Below are 27,114 nucleotides of genomic sequence, written 5' to 3' on the forward strand. Positions count from 1 at the left end.
AGATCAATAACTCGGACAGCAGGCCGAGGAGTTCTGAGTGCAAAATAAGATTAAATGAGAACAGATTTGATCGTGCATCACCCCGGCTACCACAAAGGGAAATTACATTAGCCTGAGTGGATACTCTGTGAGTATCACATGGGTAGAATTAAATATCACTTAAAGATGATGCTAATTACTCATTTTGACTGCTAACAATTATTTACTTCAGACATGCCGTGTAAAAGCCCGATGTTAAATGTTATTAGATGCATTTTGCCGGTAGAGAGAAATAACAACCAAGATCGATGGGAAATCTTAACTCTGCAAAAATCGGTCCGAGAGGTTTTATGAACTCCTTATTAATCTGGATTATGACAATTAACATTTACAAGGATTTACATGAAAGGACAACAAGCCACCAGATCAAAATAATATGTTTTGAAATGTTTGTTTGATTAATCTAATGAAAGTCTCCATTTGATTTGTTCCATCTTAAAATACAATATTTATACAAAAAGTATTGATAAAATGTCTAATTTAATTAATGATAATAGTATGAAGAAGAAATTATGTTTTGAGCATTTTTCTGAGAAAAATAAAAGTTACAGTTCTTTGTAAAAAAAAAAAAAAAAAAGAATTTATGTAAACAGCAATAATGATTTAAGGTCTCCTATTATTTTGTTTAAACATAAAACTATCTCTATTTGTGCTTCGGTCTATGTATATGCGCTCTTAGCTTTCGCCATTTTAATAGTCTGGCTGAGCCATTAAGACAGTTGATAACTCTGTAATGGATATTTTTAGGTTATTGCGGGAACAAGCTATACCAAGCAGCAAGACGTTCACTTAGTCACATAACAGCTGAACTCCTAAACAATGTGAAACAGAAGACGGCTTCAGTCACTGTGGTGAACTCATCTGGTGTGTTGACATTTTGCTCCATCAGTTTGATTCACAACACAAATTCACTAAAAGAATCCAACGTAAAGGGTCCAAACAGACAGTCGGGATTCAGATCGACCAGTGCGCTGAGAGTTGATCAGAACAGCTATTGATCGGGCTTCAGAACATCACTTTTGCTGCAGATGAGGGTTAGACGTCAGTAAGCTCTGAGGGTTCTTGAACTTTTTTTATTGGTCGAAGCTTAAAAATCAGTCTGATAAACCTTGTTGTTTCTCGGACTGCACCTGCTTTGAGTGAACACGACTGCTGAGATGAGATGCAGTCAGCTCTAATCACCGCGTCCCTCCATCTTTTTCCCCATTGATTTCTCACATGATTTTTGACAACTCCTATTAAGCCGAGGCCCTTGTCCAAAACAAGTGGTGAATCATGTGCTTCTCAACCTAAAACAGACACTTCATGGGGAGGGGGAAGCCAAACTGATCCACAAGTCAGACGTCAGCATGAATTGGACACGCGTTTATGTCATTTCTAATGTCTGGTATTGAATTCAACATCACTGTGTGTTGACAAACACTTTACTGCCTCGTCAAATGCTGGTCGGCTTCTTTTTTCTCTTTTTTTTCCCACTGAATTTAAAGGAGAGCAGAGACAACAGGTGCTGGAAGGCTTTCCTTTCATATTCATTACACTGCAAAATGATGCACTTGCTATATTTACAGGCTGATATCAGCGCCTTGAGCTGGATTTTACATGCCGAGAAGTGCCGTGGAGTACCATGACTTGTTCACCTGAGAGGTCACTGGGGAAACACAGAGAGCTCTGCTATTGAGATTTCACTAAGGAACATTCAAAGCCAATTGTAATACAATGACAGAGCTTATGACAACATATTTCAATAACTGCAGAGTGTCGAAGTGTTTGACTGCGATAGAAGTAAAAGTAAAAGTTGAAGGGAAGAAGGAGTAGGGGGCGGAGAGAGGGAAGTTGGAGCCAAGCAAGTTGAAAAAGTATTTTTAGGATGATGTTTATTTGGAGGTCGGTGAAACCAACCCCAGGTCTATATACCACCATCTGTTGAGGTCTCTCAGCCTGTCACTGTGCTCGGTGGACATGGACAGAAACGTTTTGTAGATTCGTTGCAGTCAAAGTCATTTGAACTTGCCTGCTTGCTGTTAAAATGCCTTTTAAAAATTCAAATCCTTTCGTTTATGTCGGAAAAATTAGATTGCGGCACCAGCACAGCTTAATGGTAAGAAGCAGCTTTGTGGACGTGCCTTACATTGAAATAGAAAAAGTCTGTCCTATTCGTCTTTGAAACAAACAAAACAGCTGTTTCAAGGACAAAAAAAAAGGAATGAATAAAGGTTTAATGTTTTTATGTGTGACTGGAACTCTAAATACTGCCACTAAATTTTGTATTTAATTTTGAAACTTTATGAGAAATTGTTCAGCAATTAGCACAACAAAGTCAGGCAGTTTTGGACAGTTGCAAAATTTGTAATCACACAAATTTATAAGAGAATACGATCAGCGGAGAAGTCATCCAAATTGTGTTAAGAGGTTTGAACTGTGTTTACTTACAGTCCCATTATAAATTGTATCCATTACAACTGCATAAATGAGCAGTAAAAATATGCAAAGATGAGTCCTAAATCATCTCTTGGATATGCCAATTCATTCTAATTAGTTTAGATATAAGTACATATTTTTTTATTTAGGTCCACAAATACAGAAAAAAAACCCATTCCTAACTAATGATTTAAACTTAAAAGTGAGTTACCCCACAATCAGTTCCATCTAAAACAACTTTATTTATCCCAGAGGGGAATTAAATTCAAGTGCTGCCTATGCAATGCAGCTACTTTTGAAATTTGTGTCCATCACTTTAAAATGCTGGCTCATTCATCGGGAGTAATTAAATTTTATATAAAACTCTTCTGCATCAGGAGTTTTTATAACATAGTTATGTTCTCTAGGCAATAGCCTAGAGAAGTTGCAGCACCACTCTGAAACTGCATACCTTAATAATTATGGTATGTGTAATAAAAAGATGATCAAATCTGTTTTTAATTATCCTTGATTTAACCGACTATTCTCTTTTCAAGCTCAGCATGTCGACTAACTATGTCGTAGCTGGACACCGAACCTAATGTTGGAATGAAACCACTTTGAACACAGCAGTTATGAATTTTTTATAACAAGGTGATATTTGTCAAGACCGTCCAGGGCTGTTAATGAGATAAACCCTAATGGCATTTCCTGACCCATGAGTAATGATTTACTGAAAAGCTATTTTCAGCTCGGACTCCAGGAATTGTTGGGTGGAACAAGGATCTGGGCCCTCCTACAAGAATCCCGCCATCGAACGCGGTGGTTAGCTAGCAAGCGGAAGACGCAGCAACAAGCTAGCAAACAAGACACTGACATTAAATTAAAAATAACTAAAAAAAAAAAACAGTTTAAAATACTGGGGAAAGTATTGTATAAACTGAATAAAGATGTACTTACTGGCTGTGCTTTCGTTCAGATTGTCAGAAGGAGCTGCTAGCTCATTACACACACCTGTGAGATGACGCAAGGCCGTCAAATTGCCATGGTGATAGGTTACTGAGCGCCGGAGCTAGCTTCGTCTGGCTAACAATATCGAGGTAAAAATTACGCTTTTTTAAATAAACTTGTAGGGTATTGTATATTGCCTACATAGCTCGTTTTAATTACTTTACTTCCAAATACGCAAGTACTGCAAATACTTCTACTTTTGGGAGCCGTTTTATTTTTCCAATACGACTTTAGTTTGCTTCTTTTGTTTTGTTGTTGAACTGATTTGTTAAAAGTGTCAAAGGTTAACGTGTAATTTTCCCGGTTGAGACTTAAATGTCTGCCAAAGTAAAAAAAAAAAAAAAAAATGGGAGGGTGGGTATTAAATTTAGTCAGTCTGCAAGGCACTGTGGGGTAACTGAAAGACAACACTGAGAAGGTTCCACAGCCTAAAATATCTGCCCACGCAGCTTCCAGCAGGGTTAGTGCCAGGTGTGGAGACACCAAAGGCACAGCTGAGTCATCTTATATGTTGAAAAGTTCATTATTATAACCAGGCTGGTGATTTTAAAGCAGACGCCATTCAGAATGATAAAACACACAGAGATGCCTCTCGGTGACATGTGAGCGTGAAGCGCACGGGCGAATCTGTGCGCAATTACGCACGCCACCACAGGCTACAGTCCGCTGCTGCAGAGGCGGCTCATCCAACCCTACCTTCCTCTGCTGCTTCTCCCAGGCAGGGTCCAGCAGCAGGTCCCTGTCCCAGTCCTCCTCCTGGGTCATATACGCATCTTCATGTTGGATCGTATAGGAGGTGTTATATGTAATTTGGGTTTCGACAGCTGTCATCGTTCCGCCTCTGTCAGGACTTCGTAAGTCCCCGTCAGCTTATAGTGACAAAAAAAAAAAATTAAGATCAGCTCGAGAGACGTCGAGGGGAGAGGCAGTTAGGGGCTGCGGAGACCAGACTCCTCTGGTGAGAGGTGGCTGTGCGAAGGTGGTGCCCACTAACAAAGACCCTGCAGGCCGGTGCTCCTTTCCTGGTCAAAAGTAGCACACGTGACAGCACCCCAATAAGTATGGGTCCTTACAGCTTGGGTGTCAAGTTCTGAGCCTAAAAAGGCCTAAAAGGCGGAGTAAAACTTTGCAATTGGGGATAACTGGTCTGTGAGTGGTCTGGCTTTCTGTCAATTAAACCTCCTCTCAACATTGGGCTGGGGGTGAGGGGGTTATGGCCTGTGTAATGCACCTGTCGCTGTTAGTGATCCTCAATGGTAAACTCAAGCCTCTTTAGCGTCAAACTTTTTAAAATGCAACATCACCAAAAAAAAAACAAAAAAAAAAAACACTGAATATGGAATTTTCTTTGAATACAAAAATTAGATGAAGTTATGAGGACAGTTCCTCATTTTGTGAAATAGTAGCAAAGGTACTCTAACTCCATGAACTGTTTCATGTTACTGCAACAACAACTTACATTATGCATCTTGTGATAAAAAAAAAAAAAGAGCATGATGCTGCCTCCACCTTGTTTCAACCTGGGGACGGTGAGCGTCAGTTTTTCACCACATGTTGTGATTTGCTTGAAGTTAGGTTTGGTCTAACGTAAAAAATAAAATATTCCAAACTGAGCTTTAAAATCCACATCCACAGTTGCCATAGCTCTCATACCCAGGCTGCTAGTTTAAGTGACCAACCACATTTGGACTTGTGATGTACTTTTAATTTTCAGAAGACAGGAAACAACCCTTTGATGTAAAACTTGAAATCCTGTTTTGTAATCTACATGTACTCTTCACTTAACCACCTGTTGTTTTGATTGATTGTCATGCGTTTGCTTGCGCCCTAATGTTCTCAAACATCCAATCACTTCACAGCTGGATTCAAATTTGTACTGAGACTAGATTATACAAGTGAACCCTGTTTAGTAATTAGGTGAATTTGGTTGGAATTTTTGTTCCCTTAATGATAGAAAAAAAAAGATCAATTACAAATTTCTTCTGTTAAGAAAAATGTGAAAACCACTTTTCATTCCACTTCACAACTATCTACTATTTTTGCTAGTTTATCAGTTACATATTCCTCACAGCAGCTCTAAAGTCATTTTAGGAGCTAAAATTACATTCACACAATTTATTTTTCAGCTACATCCTAATGATGTAGCTGAAAAATAATAACAGATCTGGACACTGTTTTGAGAAAAAAAAAGTTTATTCATAAATTGCATGCAAAAACAACAAAAGAAATACACTTTAAAAGGCATATATATGAATACACAACCATACAATATAACTTGTATCTATATCAGGATTTGTCATTCACAGTAAACATGTTGATGCAACTTTCTGATCTAACATTTGGGAATTGAAATCCCCTAACATTCGGTTTTGTGCTAACGCTAATTGCTTCGAAATGAGCGTATCCACATTCCTACCCTCTTGAGATAGCAAATTACTAAGTCACCCTTTACATCTTTGGAATCTAGAGTGATTTAGAAAGTAATTAATCAAACATCTGATGTAACTACAGTAAGCTTGGTCCATTAACCTACTTTAGGAAGCTCAGTGGTTACATTACTGTTCCTCTCGTGAGGCTGAGAACGGTTGAAACGAGTGATCTGACCGATGTAAACATGTTGAGTTTTCATCATAAAATAGCTTGTGTAAAACTCGCTAGACTTTTCAGTTATTTGCTTTTAATTGTTCATTGAGCGACATCAAAAAATGTAAATAATACTTGCAGCTATGATCTGTAAAATCTACACCGCTTCCTGTCAAGTCCGCCCTCTGGATGAAAAAAAAAAATTACAAACGTCTGAGGTTTGCCACTGCAGTTATGTACATCAGTCCTTTCCCGTTCAAATTTGAGCTGAAAAAGTCACATCAATTTAAAAGAAAAAAGTTTTAATAGCGGACTGGGGTCTATGAAGGGACAATAGTGCCATATACAAATTAATTAATTAAAAGAATGTATAATAAAGTATTCAAATTGGAAATACTGGAATTAATACTGAAGTTCTGCAGCACATCACAAATACAGTTCATCATTGGTCAGAGGGCGGGGCTAACACTTCTCTAGTTAAAGGTGATTGGTCTGAACAACAGTCTCATTTGCAGATCAACCAATTAGAGTTCATGGTGTTAATGAGAGTATTAAAGGAGGACTGGAGCTATGGAAAATTACTAAATGAAATCTGTATAATTTTAACATACACCAACATTAAAGTGTAATCAATGAGGTTCACATTTAATATCTAAAAATCAATGTTTAATATAAAAATACTAGTACAATAGTAAATATTTAAGTCATACATGGAACACATTATGTGCTTATTAAATGTATTTATTTAATAATATCAAATTAACTAGATTGTGGCACTTTTGGCCCTTCATAGGACTGGCTTGAAAAAACAAACTTGAACCAGTTTGCACTTAGCTGGATTTCCCATATACTATCCCCTGCAGGAGGACAAACATGACCTTCAGGATCCCACTGAAAACAACGAACTGACACGTGCGTAATATGCACATGCACTTTTTTTTAGCTAAAACAACAACAGACAAAGACGTGGACGGGGGGAGAGGGAGTCTGGGTGTGGGAGTAGGTTGGCAGAGGCTGCAGTGAGCTTTGGTGGGCGATGCAGTGCAACTGATTTACAAGCAGGGTTTTCTTTTTTCTTTTCTTTTCTAGAGATGCAGAACTGCATTTACCCAAGCATGATTGAAGGCCCAGACTCACAAGCACCAGAAGAAGCCTTTTGAGCGGAGCTGGGAGAGTGAAGAAGAAGGTATGGAGGCGCCAGTGGGGAGAGAGGAGGTTGGGACGGAGGCCCTACTCTGGTTTAGGTTTATTACAATAAAACTGGCCTGTGTACACGATCTGTGTACGAAAATAGATTTTTAACCTTTTTATTGTTCTATATGATCCACACCCTCAAAACTAAACCAAGAACTCACCTCATAATCAACCCATCAAATTTTCAAATATGTTGTGCTTTCTTGCTTGTTAGGCATAAAGGATGCGTCACTCCCATCCAGAAACTCTTTGGGAAAATGCGAGACAAGTTAACTGAAACCTCATCCAGAGGTTGATCTAAAAAATAAGTAAGTACACACACAAGCTACAAAGACAACGTGTCACAGAAAAGTCCTATAGGAACCCTGAGATTGATGAGAATCTGCAGGTCAGTCTGGCCTGTGCGCCTTTCCTATAGGACGTTTCTGATTGACAACTGTCAATCTTCTGTTTCAAGTTGCTTTACATTACACGTTGCCTTCACATCCCCTGCCAGAGCCATGTTATGGACAACCAACATTCAACAGTTGTAGCAAAGCAATTCCTCGAGCTCTGAAGTCTCTCTGTGTCACAGGACAAAGTCCAAAGGAGGGCCGCCTCAAATACATAGTCCTTTTTGGCACGCCAGGGCATCTATGGTAACAAAGGTGGATGGCGGGGAGGGAGGTGTTTTGGGTCAGGTGGGTGATTCTGGGAAGTTGAGTCCAAGCCAGAGCGATGGAACCCAGATCCAAGGAGGCGGCGGTGCCGGCGGGTAAAAAAACAAAAAGCGCTGTGTGTGTGGACGGCGGAGAGGTGAGGAGATGCGCAAAGAGGGAGAGCAGGGCGGGGGTGAGAGAGGGAGAGGGGGAGGAGGAAGGAAGGAAGAGTGAAGAGGGTTGAGGGCGGCGAATACGGCGGGGGACAGGAGTTGATTAGCTGGCAAGGGGAAGGGTTTGGGGTGTGTCCACTTACGCCAAGCCTCATTGACCAATGAAATGGCGCCCAAAAAGTATCCCGTTTTTTGTGTGTGTTCTTTTAGCACCCACACTCACACTCAAGCATACCCCGACACATCGCACTTATTGTTCACCAGCTCACACAAACCGAACATAGGGCACCTCAATATGCTGATGCAGGACTGGATCAGTCATAAGAAGGGGTCGTAACCCTGCCCCACCCCAGCCGGCCCATCACTCCCAGTGAGAAGACCCAGGCTACAGGTACAAACACTGCCGATGCAGTAGAAGAGAGATTGCGGACTTTGGGGAGGGGTGGAGGAGGTGGTAATGGCGGAGGGAAGGAAGAGGGGTAGGAGTGTTGTGTCAAGCCACAGTCAAAGGAAAGTGAGGAGGGGGATGGGGCAATTAGGGAGAAGAGATGTCAGTGCTGTCATGATTTCTTTCTTTTGCATTTAGTCGATTTACCTTGGTGGTGAAGAGAAAGAGAGACAACAAGTTTCCACTGCGGTGGCGTCGCGCTAAAAGTCGTCCCCATGGCTCACGCGAGGCAGCACACAGGGTGTTCCAGGTAGCATGGTGACCTAATTCAGTTGAGATAGTTAGTTCAGAGCTGGACTGTCGAGTTGGGCTGCTTTTTTTTTTCTCTTGCGGCACAGTTACAGATTATCACACATGCAGGTCTGAGAGCATAGTGAACACAGAGACACACGGAAAAGGGAGAATTTGGTGCAGCAAGGAGAGAGACCAGACTTGGACCAGACCAGACGCACACCCATCAAACCCCAAGAAAGGGACTGCTCCACAGATCAAAATGCACCCAGGCCATTCTATCTGTGAGCCTCTCCCCAGCCCTCACACCAGCTTCACTGTGTACAATGCAATCTTATGCATGGAGATCAATTTTAGGTGCCGCTCTCATCGCTCTAAATTTGGGATATTCTCATTTGAGAGGCTGGAGAGAGGAAGGAGCTCCTACCCGGACTTACCCTGACCAAAGTGAGCAAAGCTGGGCCAGCATCTACACCTGCCTCCCCCTGGGTCCCCAGTCAAATGGGTCTGGTGGTCATTTTTACACAAGAGAGACATAATGGAGAGGAACATAAACAGGAAGAAGGCGAAATGTCCAAACCCTTTGCTTTCCGTCACCACAATAGTCAGCCAAACATTCTTTATTATCAGTATAAGGTTTAAAATATACATTTTCTCAATAAAAGGCATGCTGATTTTTTCACTGTTCTATATAAAAAGAAGGCTAAATTAAAAATACTGTTCTAGAAAATACAAGGCAAACAAAACATTTTGCAAACCACATAATTCTACAAAGGATGCAACTGGTATGTGTTTATATATACGACACGGAAAGATTACACTGAGATGCAAAAGTCACTTATAACCACTAAAAACCACAGAAGGAGCGGGGAAGTGGGAAACAATGAGGCAGTCGGGTGATTTCAGAAGGTCTTTTCTGTTTGTGCATTGGTCTTTTGTCAAATACTAGCTACAAAACAAATGACTGATTGTAAATGTATGGATGTCGCCACTCTGGACTTTGTCATCAATGTGAAACGCATCAAGAAATCCAATTCCAGATTTAGAAAACAAAAAAATATATAAAATAAATCAGTATCCAAATAATTCATAAACCCTCTCTACAGTGCCTTGCAAACATACTGCATACTACTAAAATATTTTCACGTTTTGTCACTTTCAACCACTAACTTCAGTGTAATTTATTGGGCTTTCCTGCGATAGATCAACACAACGTAGAGCATTATTTGTGAAGTGGAAGGATAGGATTTGTGTAAAAATAAAAATGTGAGCATTTGTAATCAACCAGGTGTCCAGCTAAAGGTTTTTTTTGTTTGTTTGTTTGTTTTTTACTTCCAACAAGTTACCGATATTGCAGCTTTGAGTATTGGCTGCTACGGGTATGATACAGTATCAGCACGAATCAAACATACGTTAGTGTGGAATGTTAGAAAAGGTTTGATATTACTCAGAGAAGAAAATAGTGAAGAACAATTAATATGAGAACAACTGACCGATTTATTATTAACCAACAGGTTTGGATGAAGGATTTTTGGTAGATGTCAATATGGAATCAGGACACTCCTATATTCAACCACATTCGCTTTCATAACTCTTCATAAAACCCAGCACAGAAGTCTGGTCATCAGTAAACAACTGTTTGATTTAATCCCAGCATCTCTGTAAAAAGAATATAACACGACTGAAAAACCTGTCTATCTTAACTGCCAGAAGAGGAAACCACCGATCTGCAAGCAGCCAAGAGGCAATTGGCTATTGCGGAGGAGCTGCATAGCGCCGCAGCTCAGATAGGAAAATCTGTCGATAAAACAATTATTAGACAAATCTGTTTGATAAGGAAGAAGGTCAAAAAGAAAGCCAGAATGCGTCCAGTTTGCAGTTTGTAAGAAGCCATGCAAGGAACACAGCAAACACGAGGAGGAAAGTGCTCCGATCATACGAGACCAAAATGTCCGATTTTGGCCTAATGCTGTGCATGGGGAAAAATACTAAACGAAAGTACATCACCCTGAACATACCATTCTTACAGAGTAACATGGTGGTGTCAGCATCATGCTGTGGCCATGCTTTTGTCCAGTCAAGACAGGGAAGCTAATTAGAGTTGACAGAATGGCGCTAAATACAGGGCAATCCTAGAACACTAGATCAAAGCATATTCATGTCTTACACTGACCAGACCAACATTTAAATGAGCATCTGTGGCAATCTTCATTCTACTTCACAATTATGTGCTGCAATTTATCAGCTCAATTTCAGTTAATGCATTAACACTCACGGTTTTAAAGTGACAACATTGCAAGAGGTAGAAATGCTTATTTTTGCAAGGAACTGCAGATGACTTGACAAGTGAACTAGAAACATACTCAAATATGATTTTTAAATCAGAATCTAAAGCAGATCTGGCGTTTGATGGAGAAATGGCGGGTATTTTGGGGCCACTGGAAGACACTGCCCCATCTCTCACTTCGTTGGTGCTATCACTGCTGTTTCTGCTTAAAACCAAAGGCTTATATAATGAACCTCTGAGGCTCACTTTGTGGCTTTTCTAAAAAAAAAAAAACCGTTTGCAATAAACAGACCCATTAGGAGGTGTGGAAGCTTTACCACTTGTAGCCCTCTGGATTCTGAGCTTTGAGGCTCCTGTTGCTTTAGTTGAAATGATTAAAAAAAAAAAAAAAAAAAAAGCACTTAAAATGGGAGATCCCTCCACTTAATGCACTTCACTAAAGGCTTTGAGGCACATGACTGACCTTGTCAGATATAATGGTTTCTAAAAGGATGCAATCCAAAGCTCTTCTGTAAACTTGTTCAGTAGTTACGCATTGTTTTTCTTGTTGAAAACTCATCACATCCCATACGCTCACTTATATCACAGGTAAACTATAATGTTGGAAACAAACTCTTAACACTTTTTTCTGTGTTTTAAAAGGCCTCTGAACATGAAAGAGGACCAAATACAATACATAAGAAAAACAAAAACAAAATCCAGCTACCCAGACTTTGAACTGATGTAGCTTTACATGGAGCTGCAATTGCTGATAGGGTGAAATGTGTGGAGACGTACAGAATAGAATACAATCTACAATGAAATTTACAATAAGAGGTAGGCAGCTGTCGTTAGGAAGAGGAAAAGGTGAAGCAGTGTCTTTCAGTGTCGTAGTTTAAAGGTGAGGATGAGACTCAAGAGGAAGGGGGCGAGGATAGATATGAATGAACATTACAGTACGTCTATGTGTGCTTTACGTTTATTGTTTTTTTTTTTCTCTGCAAAGCGCAGTCTTAGCTGCTGCCGCTGCGTTTGTGCGCTGCAAAATCAAGAGCCCCCACGTCTCACGCAATCACACGTACAACATCCATATCCCATCCAGGACAAGCAATCTCCCCAAAATACTTTAACCTTGGTTCTGTTGGACACAGTACAATGCAGCTGGTACACAACAAGTGTACATTTCATCTAAGAACATTACAAATTGGTACTCGTCAACATAAGGCAAAAAAGGTTTCAAATTAGCTGCCCTATCTGATCATCTAGGCCTAAGTAGAATGGCTGATGTAAATTACTGGAGATTTGGCCCTAGAAAATCATAACTGGGTTGCAGAAATAAAGGCAAAAGAAACGACTGACTCAGTCAGTCTAATACTGGCACAAGTGTGAGACTGGCACGATAAGTTAAAACAGAAAAGCACACAGAATGCCCATAAAAATAGATGAAGGCCTGTCTTCAAAGCTGCACTGTGGTCATGCAAACTGGACCAAGGTTAGCCGATCAGCCCAGTCGTAAAGCAAGTTATTAAGCCCAACAGCCCTCAGTTTTATATCCCCCAGCCAGTCCCCAGGCACACAAACACACACACTCGCATACACACAGAGGTGGTCAAGTTTTGAGTGGAAAAGGTATGTAGGGGTGAGGGATCAGGGCAAAGAGGGAGAGGGGGCAGGGGCAGACAGTTGAGTGCAACTATCGGAAGGGGGGCTCAGGCGTGTGAAGGGAGAGTTCGGGGCGGTGGAGGATGGCCTCCTTGCGCGTAGGCGGCGGCAACGGCGGCTCATACACCCTGGGCGCAGCCATGGCAGCTGCCACTGCGGCAGCAGTGGGGACCACTGGCCTGAGGGCTTCCAGCGTAGCGACTGGCTGGGCAGACATCGCGGGGACTCCCGTGACTCCAGGCATGCCAGCAATGGCTGCCACTGTGTTCGATGGGTAGGCATACTGGAACTGAGGGTACTGCTGCAACTGCTGGTAGTACTCGGCGTAGTACCTAGCCCAAAAAAGGGTGAAAATCAAGAGGCATAGGTTGCATTAAGGAGAAGAGGACATAGGTAGCAGAGCAGACACAGAAGGCTGAGGTCAAAGGCCCTGACATACTTCATCCGAAGTGCCGAAATCGGCTGTCATTGACGTCGACGCCTGACAAAAATTGCGTCGTTTGTTCGCAAAGAGACATTCGCCCGCCGAACCCGGTGACAGGCCTGGGTCGAACTATTTTGACAGAGCTCTGTGCAAAGTCTTGTAAGGTAAGTAAGGTAAGATAATTTTATTTACATAGCACATTTTCAGCAACAAGGCAATTCATATGCTTTACATGAGTTAGAGGAAATACAAACAAAATAACAAAAGAAAAGCAAGAGAATAAAAGTATAAAAAGTTTACAAAAAAAAAAAAAAGACTTGTGTGATTGGCCAGAAGTTTGTTGCCATGTTTTATGCGGAAATTGGTTCCGACAGCGCTGTTTATGTACATTGGTACGATTCTTCACTAAATAACTACTAGAATGGAAAATGGTTAATAACTCCTATGAGGAAATTATACTGTCGTTGTTCAAGGAGGAGGCTGTCTGGAGAAAAGTGTGGCACTAGCTCCGTAGGAGTGAGACACTGAAGCGTGCGGGGTCTGCCCCCAGGTGGTCGGTGCCGTTGTCTGAAAGGTGTGTGCGAATATGAAGGCGCTGAAACCACATGACTGTCGACTGTTCGGCTTCGGATGAAGTATGCGGTCCTTTAATCATCAACAGTCATGTCCCACCTGGCCATCTGGTCTTCTGGTGCCTCTACCGCCTCTTCTGCGGCACGGCCAGCTGGTGTCGGAAGCAAGGGTCTGCGTGGCTTGGCCCGCTGGTATATGAATGGCTTCATAACCGGGTCTGGCAGAAGTGGTGTCGACCTGCGTAAAGGACTACGGTCTCTCTCTCCTGACTTGGCCACAGCGGCTGCCACAGCAGCTGTCTGCTGATCAGCCACAACCTGCTGGCCTTGGGCAAAGTAGTGAGCCTGCCTTGCAGCCTCAAACAGGGCTGAGGCTGGATCTGCTGCTCCCATGGCGCTGATGTGAGCGTAGGCTGGGGTGGCAGCACCATAAATCGCAGGGGCTACAGAGTAAGCAGGGTTCACTGTAGCTGCTGCTGCTGGCATCTCTATTCCTGGAGCAGCTGCCAAGTACACAGGGTGGTTGGCTACAGTCGGGGTGTAAACTTGAGTTGTGTAAGCAGCAGCCGCCGCTGCAGCAGCAGCAGCTGGAGATGCAGCCACCTGGCCATAGATATTGGGGGTCACTGAGGTGTACACCTGTGTGGCGCCTGATGTAAGAGTTGCCTGGCTCGCCACGGTCCCATAGAGCTGGTTGGCCACGTTAGCACCATACACCTGGCTGGCAAGGGCGCCGTAGACAGCCGGATTCACCGGGTTTCCATCAGTACGTGTGCCAGTGGTGATTCCTGTGAGAGCTGCGTACGTGGGGTCAAAGGTGGACGTGTTGTAGACTGAATTGTGCACGCTCTGTTGAACTTGCAGAGGCAGGCCGGCAGCTGCGGCGGCAGCAGCGGCCAGGACTGCAGCCTGGCTCTGGTACTGCTCTAAAGACGGCTTGCCCACAGGACATTCTCCAGCATAATGGCCCTGCTTCCCGCAGTTAACGCATGGGATTTTCCCCGTGGGTGTCTGCTTGCTGGGTTGGACCTTGGATAGCTCTACAGACAGCGGTCGGCCCTTAAACGAAGTACCGTGCAAAGCCTCAATGGCCTGAAGAGCGTCTTCCTTGTTTTCCATGTGAACGAAGGCATAGCCTGTGGAAAACAATCATCGTTAGGCACAGCAAAGGTGTTTGGGTTTATACTGCAATGGAAAAGGAATATAGATATTGTTTAAAATATTACTACAGGAGCTGAGAAAACATGAGCTTAAAAATCCGAGAAGTCAACATCTACAAAAACATTAAAGTACTAAAATGCCTAATTAGTAGTTTAACTTCAATAAAGAAATAAAGTCTCCTCTCCTAAATACTTTTATCTCCCGTCTCTTTAAAGTGCACATCTAAAAGGCCAACTTCACCCTGACTAGTCAGATAATTGGTTATAAATAATATAATATCAAGTCTAATTATATGTTCATGCTAAACTACCAGGGCTTTAAAGAAAATACTGTCTTGGGGATTTAAAGATTGAACAACGGATATGGTATCCTGCCATAAAACGGTACAGACCATAAAACGGTAAAGTCACTAAGGATCTTAGTGACTTTATCTTTAGTCACTAAGATAAAGTATATCTTCTTATTACATCAAACGACCATACACTGAGAATCAACGAGAGCATTCCCTTCAAAGGCCGTTAAGGTGTGTTAATGCTATATTTGCTTCAAAATGACATGTTATAAGCTCCAGCTTGTGGGACTGTGACAATGGCCTCAACAAACTCTCTACAGCATGGTGGCCATCTCCAGTCTTCAAGAAATGGCCCTGCTCTAGACTAGTTCTACAGAAACGAGAGATGTACTGCTTACAGAAATCATAGGCAACCTGCAACTTATTAGTTCCTGTACCATGAAATGGACAAACACATCAGTTCTTTGGAAGGGAAACCCAAACTTTCAAATTTATAAAATAATGTTCTGAGACATGAGAGAAAGGAAGAAATAAACTTCCAAAGGAATATTTTTAAATATATCAAACTATTAACAACCAAATGTGGTACATGTACAAATTGATGGAAGATAAATCACAATACCTGCAAGGTATTTTGCTCACCTTTGACTTTGTCACACTCAAGGACTTTCCCGAATGTCTGGAACAGCTGCTTGAGGTCCTCAGTGGTGCACATCCCACTCAGATTACCCACAAACACTTTTGTGGAGTGCAACGGCCTCCCCCTCGACTCCTCCACCACCAGATTCCGTCCTCGAAACTCTCTCCCATTGAGCTCCCGAATGGCTCGATCGGCGGCTCCATCGCCCTGCAGGTGAACAAAGGCGAACTGTCGCAGCACGCTGCAGCTGACAACCTGGCCATACGGTTCAAAAATGGCTGACAGCTCTTCCTGGGTGCTGTCCAGAGCCAGGTTTCCCACAAAAAGCTTCACTGTGTGGCTCTTGTCCATAGCGCTGCAGAGAAACGGAGGGATGACGTTACTGATGTTAGGAATAGAACAACTGGTATAAATTGCACAGGAACAGCTACATCCTACAGACGCAAGTCCTACATTTTCTGCTGCTTTATCACTTCTTCTACACACGCACTGTGATTTTTAGGAAAGCACTTCAAAGTTAAGATTAATAACTTTAATAACTGGTTGTTTTTAAGATGACCTAGTCTGGACATTAAATTTTTTTTTTTGAAGAGTCTCACTTTACGCATGCACACTATTGCTTTTAACCCTTCAACATTTTGTAGGAATGTACGTTGGTTTTGGTACACATATTGTACAAATGGTGCGTGATTTTCAATAATTTGCTATATGAAAATGAGACACGTGTCTCCAATAATAAAAATACAGGATACTGTTTTTATCAGTTTATATTTGTTATTTAGACTGCTTTTTGATCAAAGCCATAATCAACTTATTTCTGTCTAATACAAAATATTTAAAAAATCTTCAACGAAAAGGAAATCATATGATTTTCAAGCAGTTTATAATATTTTTCTCAATTATTCATAATAAAAGACTTGAACAGGTAGATAAACTGATATGCATGGTTTAATGGGCATGAACTGGTTAGCTAAAAAGGTCCAAAATGGCAGTTCTGGATGACCAAAACATGGTACTCCGTTTCCCTTTGCTTCTACTTTTTCCATTAAACCAAAACTTCAAAAGGTAAAGAAATTGATAACAAAATCATTTTTAGCCTGGTGGTCAATACAGAGACTGGAATTAAATATGCATCAATCCAATAGGTTGATTTCAGGTTTTTTTTATTTTTAAACCAAAAAGGCCTTTTATTTTACCATCTCATTTGTGTGGCTACAATAGCACACTTCTGTGTGACAATATTGAGTACATGCCAACAAGATATTTAGTCTCACTTCAATGTCCTCATCATAAATGATAGTGTCCAAGATACTAAAAGTCACTGAGATTGTTGGAAGAAACACTATCCCAATCCAAAGTCCTAATATTGCACAGCTCTATGATTAGTAGTTATTTTCTAAAGTAAAAGATAAAGCTGCTCTGTTTGTGAGTAACAGCTCAGATTAACATACAAGGACATGACTAATGGTTTTGTTCAATTGCAATTCAATTCAGAAGAATAGACCTGGCCCAAAAGCAGCCAGGTCTACAAGCTAAGATCTCGGCCAATTAAAATCACATTTAGATCCTTTTAAAACTGAAGTCTCACTGTATTAAAACTAAACTGAAAGACTGACTAAAACTCTTAAATGAACAACTTTGTTAATCCAATCAGACTAACTTAAATGTTTAGCGTAAATCCGAAAAATTAACACATGGTCTCCCTTTTAGCAACGAATGATTAAAATTAATATTCAAATTTACCCCAAAAAAAATAAACAAACAGAACCACGTCGACCACATACACACCTTTGAAAGTCCCACAGATATAGAGTCAAATATAGAGCTGGGGAGATTTTCCTCTTGTTTTAAAAAGAGACCTGATTTGAAAGCTGGTCTCTTTATTTAAGAGCAGGCTGATCACCCCCACAGCTATGAGTCACACTCATCCACTGAACACAGACAGGCAAACAGAGGCTGGAGTTCAGGAAGGCCAGTGTTTATTAAGTCTGCCTGGATTCACTGTAATAACCACTTTTATGGCACCAAATTGTGATTATGCTTTCAGCGTTGCCTTTAATGTACAAAACCCCAATTTACACCAAAACAGATGGTTGAACAGGCCCATTTTCTTCTCTCTCCAAACAACCTTTTATGGTTGGCTGTGAATCAAAGGCCAAAGCGGAACGTGAAACCAGAGGGGGGGAACATTTCTATTTTCTGGTTTCGCCTCTTGTAAGTCGCAGCTCGACAAAAGAAACGCACGTCTTCCTCCAAACGACAGCGGCACAATGGCCGCTGCGTGAAACACTGGCTGCTTCGCTGTGGAGTGACCGGGGCAGAACCTGGTTCCTGGTGACGCAGCGCCACGCCGAGTGAACACATTTTCACTGCTGCCGTCACTATTCAACGACAACAACAAAAAAGGAGTAGAAAAAGCCGCATGTTGAGTGTGTTTAGCTGGCTCCGGCGCCTTGCGGTCGAGGTTTCCCTGTGAACGGGGCAGCAGCGGCGGAGCGGCGGGGATGCTGCTGCTGGGCTCGTCTCAAGCTAAACCAGCGGTAAAAAAAAAAAGAAAATGTCAACGCGTTGAACGACGCGTTCCCGCACATTTAGCCCGCCTCACACAGCAACGAAAGCCGAATAAACGCCTAATATCAGCTGAGGCGGCGGCCTTTCTAAAATATATCAACGTAGTCGAGACCAATCGCGTTTTTTCCCCCTCCGCTCAGGAGCGCGTGCATTGCAGCACGAGAGCTCCGCGAGCGACAACACGGCCGGAGAAAGCCCGGTCCTAAACCGGCATTTCCGAGTAAAACGTATGTTATTCGACACCATTTGGGTTTGCTGGCCGCCCACGGGGCTTTGCGTGGGGATAACACGACCGAAAAATGCAGTTAAAGCCGAAGGAGCTACCATCTTACCTTAGCGGTGCTGTGTTTCAAAATGGTAGCGTCTGCTTCCGTTTGAACGTCGGGCATACTGCTGGAGAAGCTGCGGAGGGGGAGGGCTTGCTGCTGCTGCTGCACCCGGAGGATGCTGAATCCTCGCGAAATCACCCAAGAACACACACAGAGCTCCTGGAAGCATGCTTAGTTAATTACAGCTACCGCAGTGGAAGAGGATGGCTCACCGCCACTGTGCTGGGCTCCAAGGAGAGCAACAAGTGGGGAGAAGATATGAGCAAAAATAGACTTTTGATCACGTGCAAAAGGCTCTGCTTTTTTTCCACAGTGTAGTTCATCTAAAGTTTACACATGAAATCGAACTTTGACATCAAAAACACTCTAGGTTGTTTTTAAGGAAGTAAAATTATATAGTAGCCATGAACCAACACAAAGTAATGCAATGTGAAGTTGTTTCTTCAGCCTCTATGCGCCACAAATCTGGAACAAACTTCCAGAAAACTGCAAAACAGATGAAACACCGAGCTCCTTTTAATCAAACACAAACTTTAACAACTGTTAATGCTTTGTCAATTGTTGACTGTATGTTTTTTTATGATATAAAAGCACTTTAAACTGTCTTGTTGCTGAAAAGTGCTATACAAATTAACTTTGTTGATTTGCATTTGATTTTCTGATATGTTCACCAGAACCAATAACATCTGATTAGTAGTGATTCATTGATATGAAAATTTGGGCCGATTTTAATACCCGATACTGCTGTTATGTCCCATATATTTCATATAGGCTACATTTCCCTACCCGATCGACACCGTATAAAAAAAAAAAAAACAACCACGCCACCTTTTGAAAGCATCCAAAAAGAATGCTTTAGAGTAAAGCACTTTGATGTGCTAGGAAGGCCTAGTCAAAGTCTAAAACTAAATAAGATGGGAGAATCTGTGGCAAAGCTTGAAAACTAATCCGATCTGCATGAACTTGCACTATTTTGCAATAAAGAATGGACAATATGCAACACCAAGGTGTAACTTAACAACATGCTTGTAGAATTAGCCCACAGTAAACAAAATAAATGATAAAAAACTGTTTTCCATGGTTTGTGGGGCTGAATTAAGATTTACTTCACATGTTCAGATTTTTATTTGTACAATGTCATGAAAACAATGTATTCTTTTCCTTCCAATCCACAGAAATAGTTTGTGAACATGGAAAAAGGATATGAATAGTTCTGATATTTTTGGATGACATTGCAGCTCAGAAACCAATAGAGAGAAAAAATAAAAGAGAGAGCGATTTAACATTTTGGAGGGCATCTATCAGCCCGTTCAGGCATCAGCAGAACAAGACAAATGCTCAATTAGTAAAAAGATCAATGTCAATTTTTCCTACACGCACTCACATGGCCAACAACACATCACACACCATCATGTCCTGATATGGATTTTTTTAATCAAGTAAAAATATATACCGACAGTAATCAGGTTGTAGTTTGGTTATCATAATACATTCATTTGTCAAAGAAAATATCACAAGAAAAGAGAAATGGGAATGTCACTTGAGTTTTATGGCCTTTATGCAGCAGCAGTAAAGAAACTCCGTACTGAATGCTGGAAGAACAGAAAGAAAAAAAAAACTGCTGAGAGCGCAGTCCCTAAAGGCCTTCCTCTCTCAATTAGCCCCTTTTGCCCTTTCAATCTGGAGACTTCCTCCTGCTGCCCCTTTAATCTCCGACTCCAGCCACTCGCATCGCCCTTGCGGATTTAAACTGAACAGATTAAGACGCAAAACGGGTCCGCTCCAAATGCAGTCAGTGTTCCAGATTCGAATCTCTTCAGCAAAACTCACACAACTGAACATGCTATGAGAACAGGTATATGTCTAATGCTGGAGCTGAAGGAAGGTCTGCAGGACAGTGGTTTTTTTTCTATGCTTCAGGAGGTTTTCCTAATCCACCTTTTACAAAATAACAGCATTAAAACACCAACAAGTATAATGTTTGCCACACCTGCCCTTGTGCCTTAGAAGCAATCAGAGGACGGCACGATTACTGCAATTTCAAGACTTTTATAAATCACTTTCCAAGTGCTGAGTCTTCTTTCCGGGTTCTGACCTGCTGTCAACAAAATGTCCCGTCTGTGCCTCTGCGGACACGAATTCCTGCATCCGAACGCCAGCCGGTACGTTTTGGTGAAGATTCAGAGGTGTGCCGCCGGCGTCTCTGGGTTTATCTTGCTCCGACCTTTCCCGGCAACCGGCCGGTCTCTCTCCTCCCACAGCGTGACCCCGTCGCACGCGCAGATCTTTTTGGGATTCTGGAAAAGGCCCGCCGATCTGGCGATGATCCCACAGGCCAGCCTGCGAACGTCACAGAAGTGACAGAGAAAATTTCAGGAATGGAAGATAAAAGATTAACTTAATGTGCAACAAACTGTCAAACGTAAATAATCGCAAATCCATGTTGCTTTGTTTGTTAAACAAAGTTACAGTCTTTCAAATCAGAGTTGGTTTTTGACGCCAGAAACGCTTCCAGTAACAACCCAAACTCATCCACGTCACCACTGTTTTTAGGTATTCTTTTTTTACACATATATATTTTAAACAGCATTGAGTTTATTCTGGCGCGCCAACTTTTCATCCGTCTTGAACCGAAAACTCCAAAAATTGCAAAATACAAGGATGGGGCACAGGCGAGACAGAGAGGAAATCAGGTAAATATCTGTCGTCATCGCAGTGTTCACCAAAATGATGAGCAGGTCAACAGATGAAGGTGGAAGCAAAACAAAAAGATATTTATTTTCAGTATGGTTTTTTTTTCTAACAATCAAAACTGTACCCATTTATGTATTTAATGACAAAATAAAAAAAGTCAGTCTGTCAACAAAAGGAAAACGCCGTCACTTTAATCTAGATTACAGAAATAGATGATGGCATCTCACCCTCTTTTAGTGAAAACCTAGACTTTTTTAACAAATGATGCATAAAAAAAAAACTTCCTGACAGATCTGGCAAAATTAGTTTCATCCACAGCGAGTCTTTCAAGTTTGTAATCAAAGATCATTTGTGGACATGAACAAAATGATTTAAACTAGTCTCCATCATCAGGTTAGTGAGTGTGCAGAAAATCCACTCTAGATAAACTTCATTTACGTGCTAGAAGGGAAATCAATATATATTTTTTAAATTGTTTTGATTTGGACCAGAATTCTTCAATTTTAAGAGGGTCATGCGGGACGTAACGCCAATCCAATCCCACACGCTGCGGCTGTGCCTGGCACTTTTTCTCTTTGTTTTAGTGGCTTCTGCTTCCCGACTTCCTCTCCCATCTCCTTCTCCTGTCCCTCCGCATCCATCTCTGCCTTCTCACTCCTTCTCCGGCTGCCATTATCCTGCCCCTCATTTACAACATTCTCAACTTCCTAATGTGCTACCCGACAGAAATGATGATAAACGTCAAAATTCAACTTAAGAAAAGTGCTAAACCACACAGAAAGTCATTTACTGACTTTATCTGAGTTGGTGAGGGGAAAAAAATCGAATGAAACGAATGTAATGAAGAAATGTGAGCCTTTTTCTGAGGACTTGTTTTATATAACTTATGCACATATGGGTCAACATTGCTGATAGGCTGCTTTTTTGTGAAAACACAAAACACACGATGTGCCAAGCTTGGGACACTAGAGTGATGTAGGTGGTGTTTGCTAACCTGATGTAGTCCTGTTGGTTGGTGAAACGTTATCTGCTCTCATAGCGCATATAACGTTCCCTCCACATTTCCTGTTTTATTTAGTCTTTCTTATGGCTAACATTGAATCGCAGATGCTAACGTCTTTCGGAATAAAAATGACTTCGATAACACCAAAAATCTAGTAAAAATAGTCAATTGCCTTTAAGCAGAGCAGGTCAGTAGTGCTACTTGTTTGGTTGATGACTAAGCAACAAGTTAAAATGTTTCTGCTGCTCTGTCCACCTCTCCAAACATTTCACGCATCGGTCTGATCTTCAAAGTACGAACCCGTCACCAGAGTTTCCGGTCAGCTTGGAGAGAGGATGACCGCCTCGACCCAGGTCGTCTTCCCCGGAGTCCACAACCAGGGATCGACCAATCACGTCCCACACCTACAAGACAAAAGGTGAGCTGATAAGCGCCGCGTGCTGCCGATGTCAAATATGTCATGTTTGCTCCTGGGTTACCTTCAGCTGTCTGTCCTCCAATCTGAATGAAGCTCGGCCATCTGGCCCGGCCACTACGTTCCCCAAATCACCTACATGCTGCAAAGACACGCAGAGCGCGTAAGAAGATTTAAACAGATGACAAAGTGGAAATCACACTATGTGCATCTGTAGAAATATAACGCAGGCTGTCATTGTCTGATATTAAAGAGTGTCGATTACAAGCATTTATTTGTGATAAAAATGCACAAACAAACCTTTTTCCCCACATTGTTATGCACACTAAGGACAAAGGGCTAAAGCAAAGATACGTAATGGAGCCAGAATCCTCCTCACTTTGCTGAATTCACAATCTACAACAGAACAGCAGTTTGAGAAAACTACACCGCGTTTGCTGTGTTCCAGGAAGGATCCAATCAATATGTGGAAACTTTTTCCTATTATTGTTTCAAAACTTCATTTCAACCCGCTCTGCCCCAGGGGGACATGAAGCGCGTCCCCGAATCCACTTATAAAGAGGAAGGATTACACAGCGAGTCCGTTTAGGAAGCCTGGGAGGGAAAATAAATAAATAAGTAAAACAGGAGGGAAAAAAGAAAGTTGGCAAATTGATTGTACCCTTTCAGAGTCCCCCGGACCTCCATGCTGTTTTCCAAATGGGTTGTAGTGCTCTCCACAGCTGCAGAGAAAGGACAAACTCAGTTTAATCGGATGAGGAGAATAAAACCTCTTATATGCCGTAAAACCCCTTGTTGGAGGCTTACGCTATTTTGTTTTGAGGAAGAAAAAAAATTTGTAAAATTGGATATGTCACCAATCTTTTTATTCATTTCCACAGCTATTTTTTTTTCATCCTGGGACAAACTGCAGGAACAAGAGATTACCTCCGTACAAGACATCACTGCATGGATTTAAGGTGATGGAGATGCAATATACCACAGAATAACTTCAGAAAACGTCTCAAAGTCTTCTTTACGACTCAAATCTCAACTTGGCACAGAGCTGTGAAACTTCGCCCGGAGGCTCGGTTAATTTTCTTGATCAAATTTACCAACTCAAATCATAACATCAAATAAATAAAAGGATTGCAGATTTCTTCATGGGATTGCTGTTTGTTTATATATATATATATATATATATATATATATATATATATATATATATATATATATTTCATTTTATAAAAAAAAATCATCTTTAAATATCTCCCTTGGATCAAGTCACATCAGTCATCTGTAGAAATCTGTTGCTCAGTGGGGGGTGCTTTCGCCTGACAGGTCGTCAATGAGCCGGCGCTCCCACCTGAGGCAGTCCTGTGTGAGGTCCCCCAGCGTGTGGACGTGCAGACCGTGGGGCCCGGGCTTCAGGCCGTCGATGGTCCCGTCGATCAGGCAGTCTTCTTCGGACAGCTGCAAGAAACGCACCACGCCCTGAATCGAGCCAGCGCCAGACAGCATGGCCACGGCTGCACCCAGATCTGTTAAACACACACATATCGAATTGGTTGTCGCAGCTGATTTATTGTTGATCTTTTTCTCTTTTAAACAGAGCCTCTTAAGTTTAAATAAGTCACATTTCTATAAAGCTCAGACTTGCGGTGGAAAACATGTTTTTTCAAATGTTTTTCACTTTGCTGTTATCTGTGAATGATCATTAGAAATCGTTTGTCTACAAACTTCTTTAGCCATCCAGTCAAAGAGGATGAAAAGTCAGATCCAGGTCTATTTTCATCTTAAGCACATCCTCACTGGAAGCCAAATATACAAAAGTAATCTGCTAATCTGCATTTAAAATACGTTGTAACAATAATAGTGATACATTTTTAAGAGATTTGACACAAATTACAGCACACAAGTCTGCACTATTAAACACTTCCATATATATCATGACATTAATGTGCATTTCTGTCTTTGGTCTTTGCAAACATCCCACTCGTAATTAGCCCTCGCCTCCCTAGTGTTTGACATACTTTTATCATTATTATTGTTATGAAAGTACTGTGGAAAATAACTTGACTCAAACACAGGCGACATTTCAGTTTTCAAGCAAGACTCGTCTTAGAAATGCCACTGAGACCGCAGACGTCATGGCAGCATGTGACAAAGCAGCCAGAGTCTTTCTCTGCAGTTCATAGATAAAAGTAGAATCAATTCCAAATGCGCTCCAGCAGAGGAGTGGACTAACACTTCCTATTGGATCAAAAGTTAGAGTAAAAATAAAGGAGCTGATAAAGATGTGGGTACAATAAGACACCAACAACGAAAGAGCAGTGGTGAGATCAAAGTCCAGACCTTATGGCTGCAGTAAAAGTCTTTACTTTTTTCCGTTGTTGGGCTTTTGGCGCGATATAATCCTGACTGAGCTGCTGCTTATCGTGCATCACTCGTTTGGATCATAGAATCATTTTTGCATTTTCTTTCAGTCTGAATCCTCGCAGGATTTCAGTGCTTTGAACTCACAGCATCAAAACTCTTGGATTGTTTGAAAAATACACCACTGACAATAACTTAGGTTAATATTGACATACTGGCGCTTCAGTTAAATTATTTAGCGAGACCACCTCTGTGGACATTTGTAGCAATTTTTCTCTTTTTTTTTTTCCAGATTTTTTTTTTCTCCTCCTCCTCCGTTCTCACCTTGCTCTGATCCGCCAATGCCCTTCAGCACGGCCCGGCGCCCCGTACTCTCGATGAGAGACTGAACCTCTGTGCTGGTGAGCGCAGTCTCAACCAGGACCTCCTCTTTACTGAGATCGATGCTGACTGACTTCACTCCTGCGAAACACACAGCACTCCATCAAAAACGTTACAACAACTGCTACATATTTGCAGTATGTTTAATCATTTAAATTGAATGCTGTTGTCATTTAATACAGTCTATACACATTGGACAGTGTGTCGTACAGCTAAAACCTGTCAAGAAACACAGTAAGAATTTTTTGCTGCAATTTGCATTCCAGCTGCTTAAATGGCGATTGCGCCAATGGGCAGTCAGCTCGACTTTTTGAAATGCTTTTTAGTTGCTGTTGAGGGATGTAGTTTAAACAATTTTCAATGATAACAAAATATTCAAATTTTATATTATTTTCTCCTCCATTCCTGTTAACGGCAAGGTGATACTTGGAGGCAAAGCTTTGGTCTCACAAAATCTTGTTTGACTCGCTAAAACATTTGCAGACTTGATTAAATTATGCTACTTGTCTGCAAGTTAATGTTTTCTATTTGCCGATAAATAAATGAATCGTGCCTAATTAGCTCATGCAATATTAAATTTTAATGAAACATTTGAAGTAATATTTGTCTTTGCCAATAAGTCAATTACAAATTAATGGCTCAAAGTTGTTTTTGCTTCCAGGAAGAATATTATGTGTCCCTATTATAACAATGATCATGTATTACACATAAACAAAGATGAACTTTTGGCTCAGTGAATGGATTGATTAGCTGACAATTTTTAACCACCACAGAATAAAAACATAAAAATCAATCAAATATATTAGAAAAGTTGAAATTATTATTATTGATTTCGTTTTGGTAATTTGGTAATTTTCACTTTCAATGTAAATTCAAGAACAGAAATTATCCCAGAATTTTTGTCTCATGTCTTCTGTTTTGTTTCGTTTTTTTTTTTGTCAGCATTCAAAATATTTATACCACTTGGAATTGATTTTATTCTTTTGGTTTGGAAATTCAAACATGCTTTGTAAAAAAAAAAAAAAACTTGCATCAAAAACAACACTGGATTCTGGTGCACAAGAAACCAATCGAGCTTTCTTTGAGCACAAAAAGCTAACAGTCACAAACTCTGGAGATGATTGAAATAATAGAATTTCAAAAAATAAAAAAACAGCAGTAAGTTTCACAGTTTGAGCTTCCTCACCTGGTTCAGCCTCCAGAGCGGCTCTAACTTTCTCCGCACAGCTGTCACACGTCATCTGGACTGCAAACTCCAGCTGTGGAGGAGGAACGTAGCAACAGACATTTTTATCTGTACCAGCGGCTGTGTTAGTGTGACGGGAACTCTTATATATCGCAGCTACGCAACACAACGGCACCAACATGGAGACGTTTCATTTCGGCTGCCGTGTTATAAACAAAGACGCGTTTCGTTTTTCAAGTCGTGAATGTTACGAAACAACAGAAGACGAGGGAAAAGAGTGTCGAGCATCGCCGTCGCACCTTGGCCGGTCTTTCCGTGTCCATGTTGCGGACCACCGTCCCCGCCTGAGTGACAACCGCCGAATTGCTCAAAAAAAGGCAGAGTTTTCTGGAAACGGAAATGACCCTACCGGCCAAGCTAGCGGGCGCCGCCATGTTTGTGACGTCAGA

At 41.4% G+C, this 27,114-nt stretch overlaps 3 protein-coding genes and 1 long non-coding RNA gene across 5 annotated transcripts in view; 1 reads left to right on the plus strand and 3 right to left on the minus strand.

Moving 5' to 3' along the window:
• Nucleotides 1–4,483, minus strand: part of actn3b (actinin alpha 3b) — a 28,462-nt gene extending 23,979 nt beyond the window's left edge. Inside the window, exon 1 of the mRNA XM_055060176.1 lies at nt 4,144–4,483. Coding sequence (XP_054916151.1) covers nt 4,144–4,278 — 135 coding nt within the window. The 5' untranslated portion in view covers nt 4,279–4,483. The remainder of the gene's footprint in view (nt 1–4,143) is intronic.
• On the plus strand, nt 3,482–24,286 carry LOC129379411 (uncharacterized). Of its 2 annotated transcripts, XR_008608172.1 has the most exons (6): nt 3,482–3,536; nt 7,120–7,216; nt 7,439–7,532; nt 22,622–22,746; nt 23,625–23,702; nt 24,064–24,286. It is a non-coding gene; the product is annotated as an uncharacterized LOC129379411 (long non-coding RNA). The 2 variants fall into 2 exon arrangements; XR_008608173.1 differs by lacking the exon at nt 23,625–23,702.
• Nucleotides 11,264–18,738, minus strand: rbm14b (RNA binding motif protein 14b). The gene is made up of 4 exons (XM_055060181.1): nt 18,635–18,738; nt 15,734–16,086; nt 13,739–14,774; nt 11,264–12,974 (listed from the first exon to the last, which is right to left on the minus strand). Exons 2-4 carry the CDS (start codon nt 16,080–16,082, stop codon nt 12,674–12,676), a joined length of 1,686 nt encoding a protein of 561 aa, XP_054916156.1. The 5' UTR covers nt 16,083–16,086; nt 18,635–18,738; the 3' UTR covers nt 11,264–12,673.
• On the minus strand, nt 19,730–27,114 carry LOC129379410 (copper chaperone for superoxide dismutase-like). The gene is made up of 8 exons (XM_055060184.1): nt 26,965–27,114; nt 26,666–26,738; nt 25,423–25,560; nt 24,089–24,263; nt 23,405–23,465; nt 22,808–22,885; nt 22,629–22,732; nt 19,730–20,971 (listed from the first exon to the last, which is right to left on the minus strand). Exons 1-8 carry the CDS (start codon nt 27,097–27,099, stop codon nt 20,812–20,814), a joined length of 924 nt encoding a protein of 307 aa, XP_054916159.1. The 5' UTR covers nt 27,100–27,114; the 3' UTR covers nt 19,730–20,811.

The sequence above is a fragment of the Poeciliopsis prolifica genome, unplaced genomic scaffold, assembly GCF_027474105.1.
Source record: "Poeciliopsis prolifica strain line A6 unplaced genomic scaffold, Auburn_PproV2 SCAFFOLD058, whole genome shotgun sequence".
Lineage (NCBI taxonomy): Eukaryota > Metazoa > Chordata > Actinopteri > Cyprinodontiformes > Poeciliidae > Poeciliopsis > Poeciliopsis prolifica.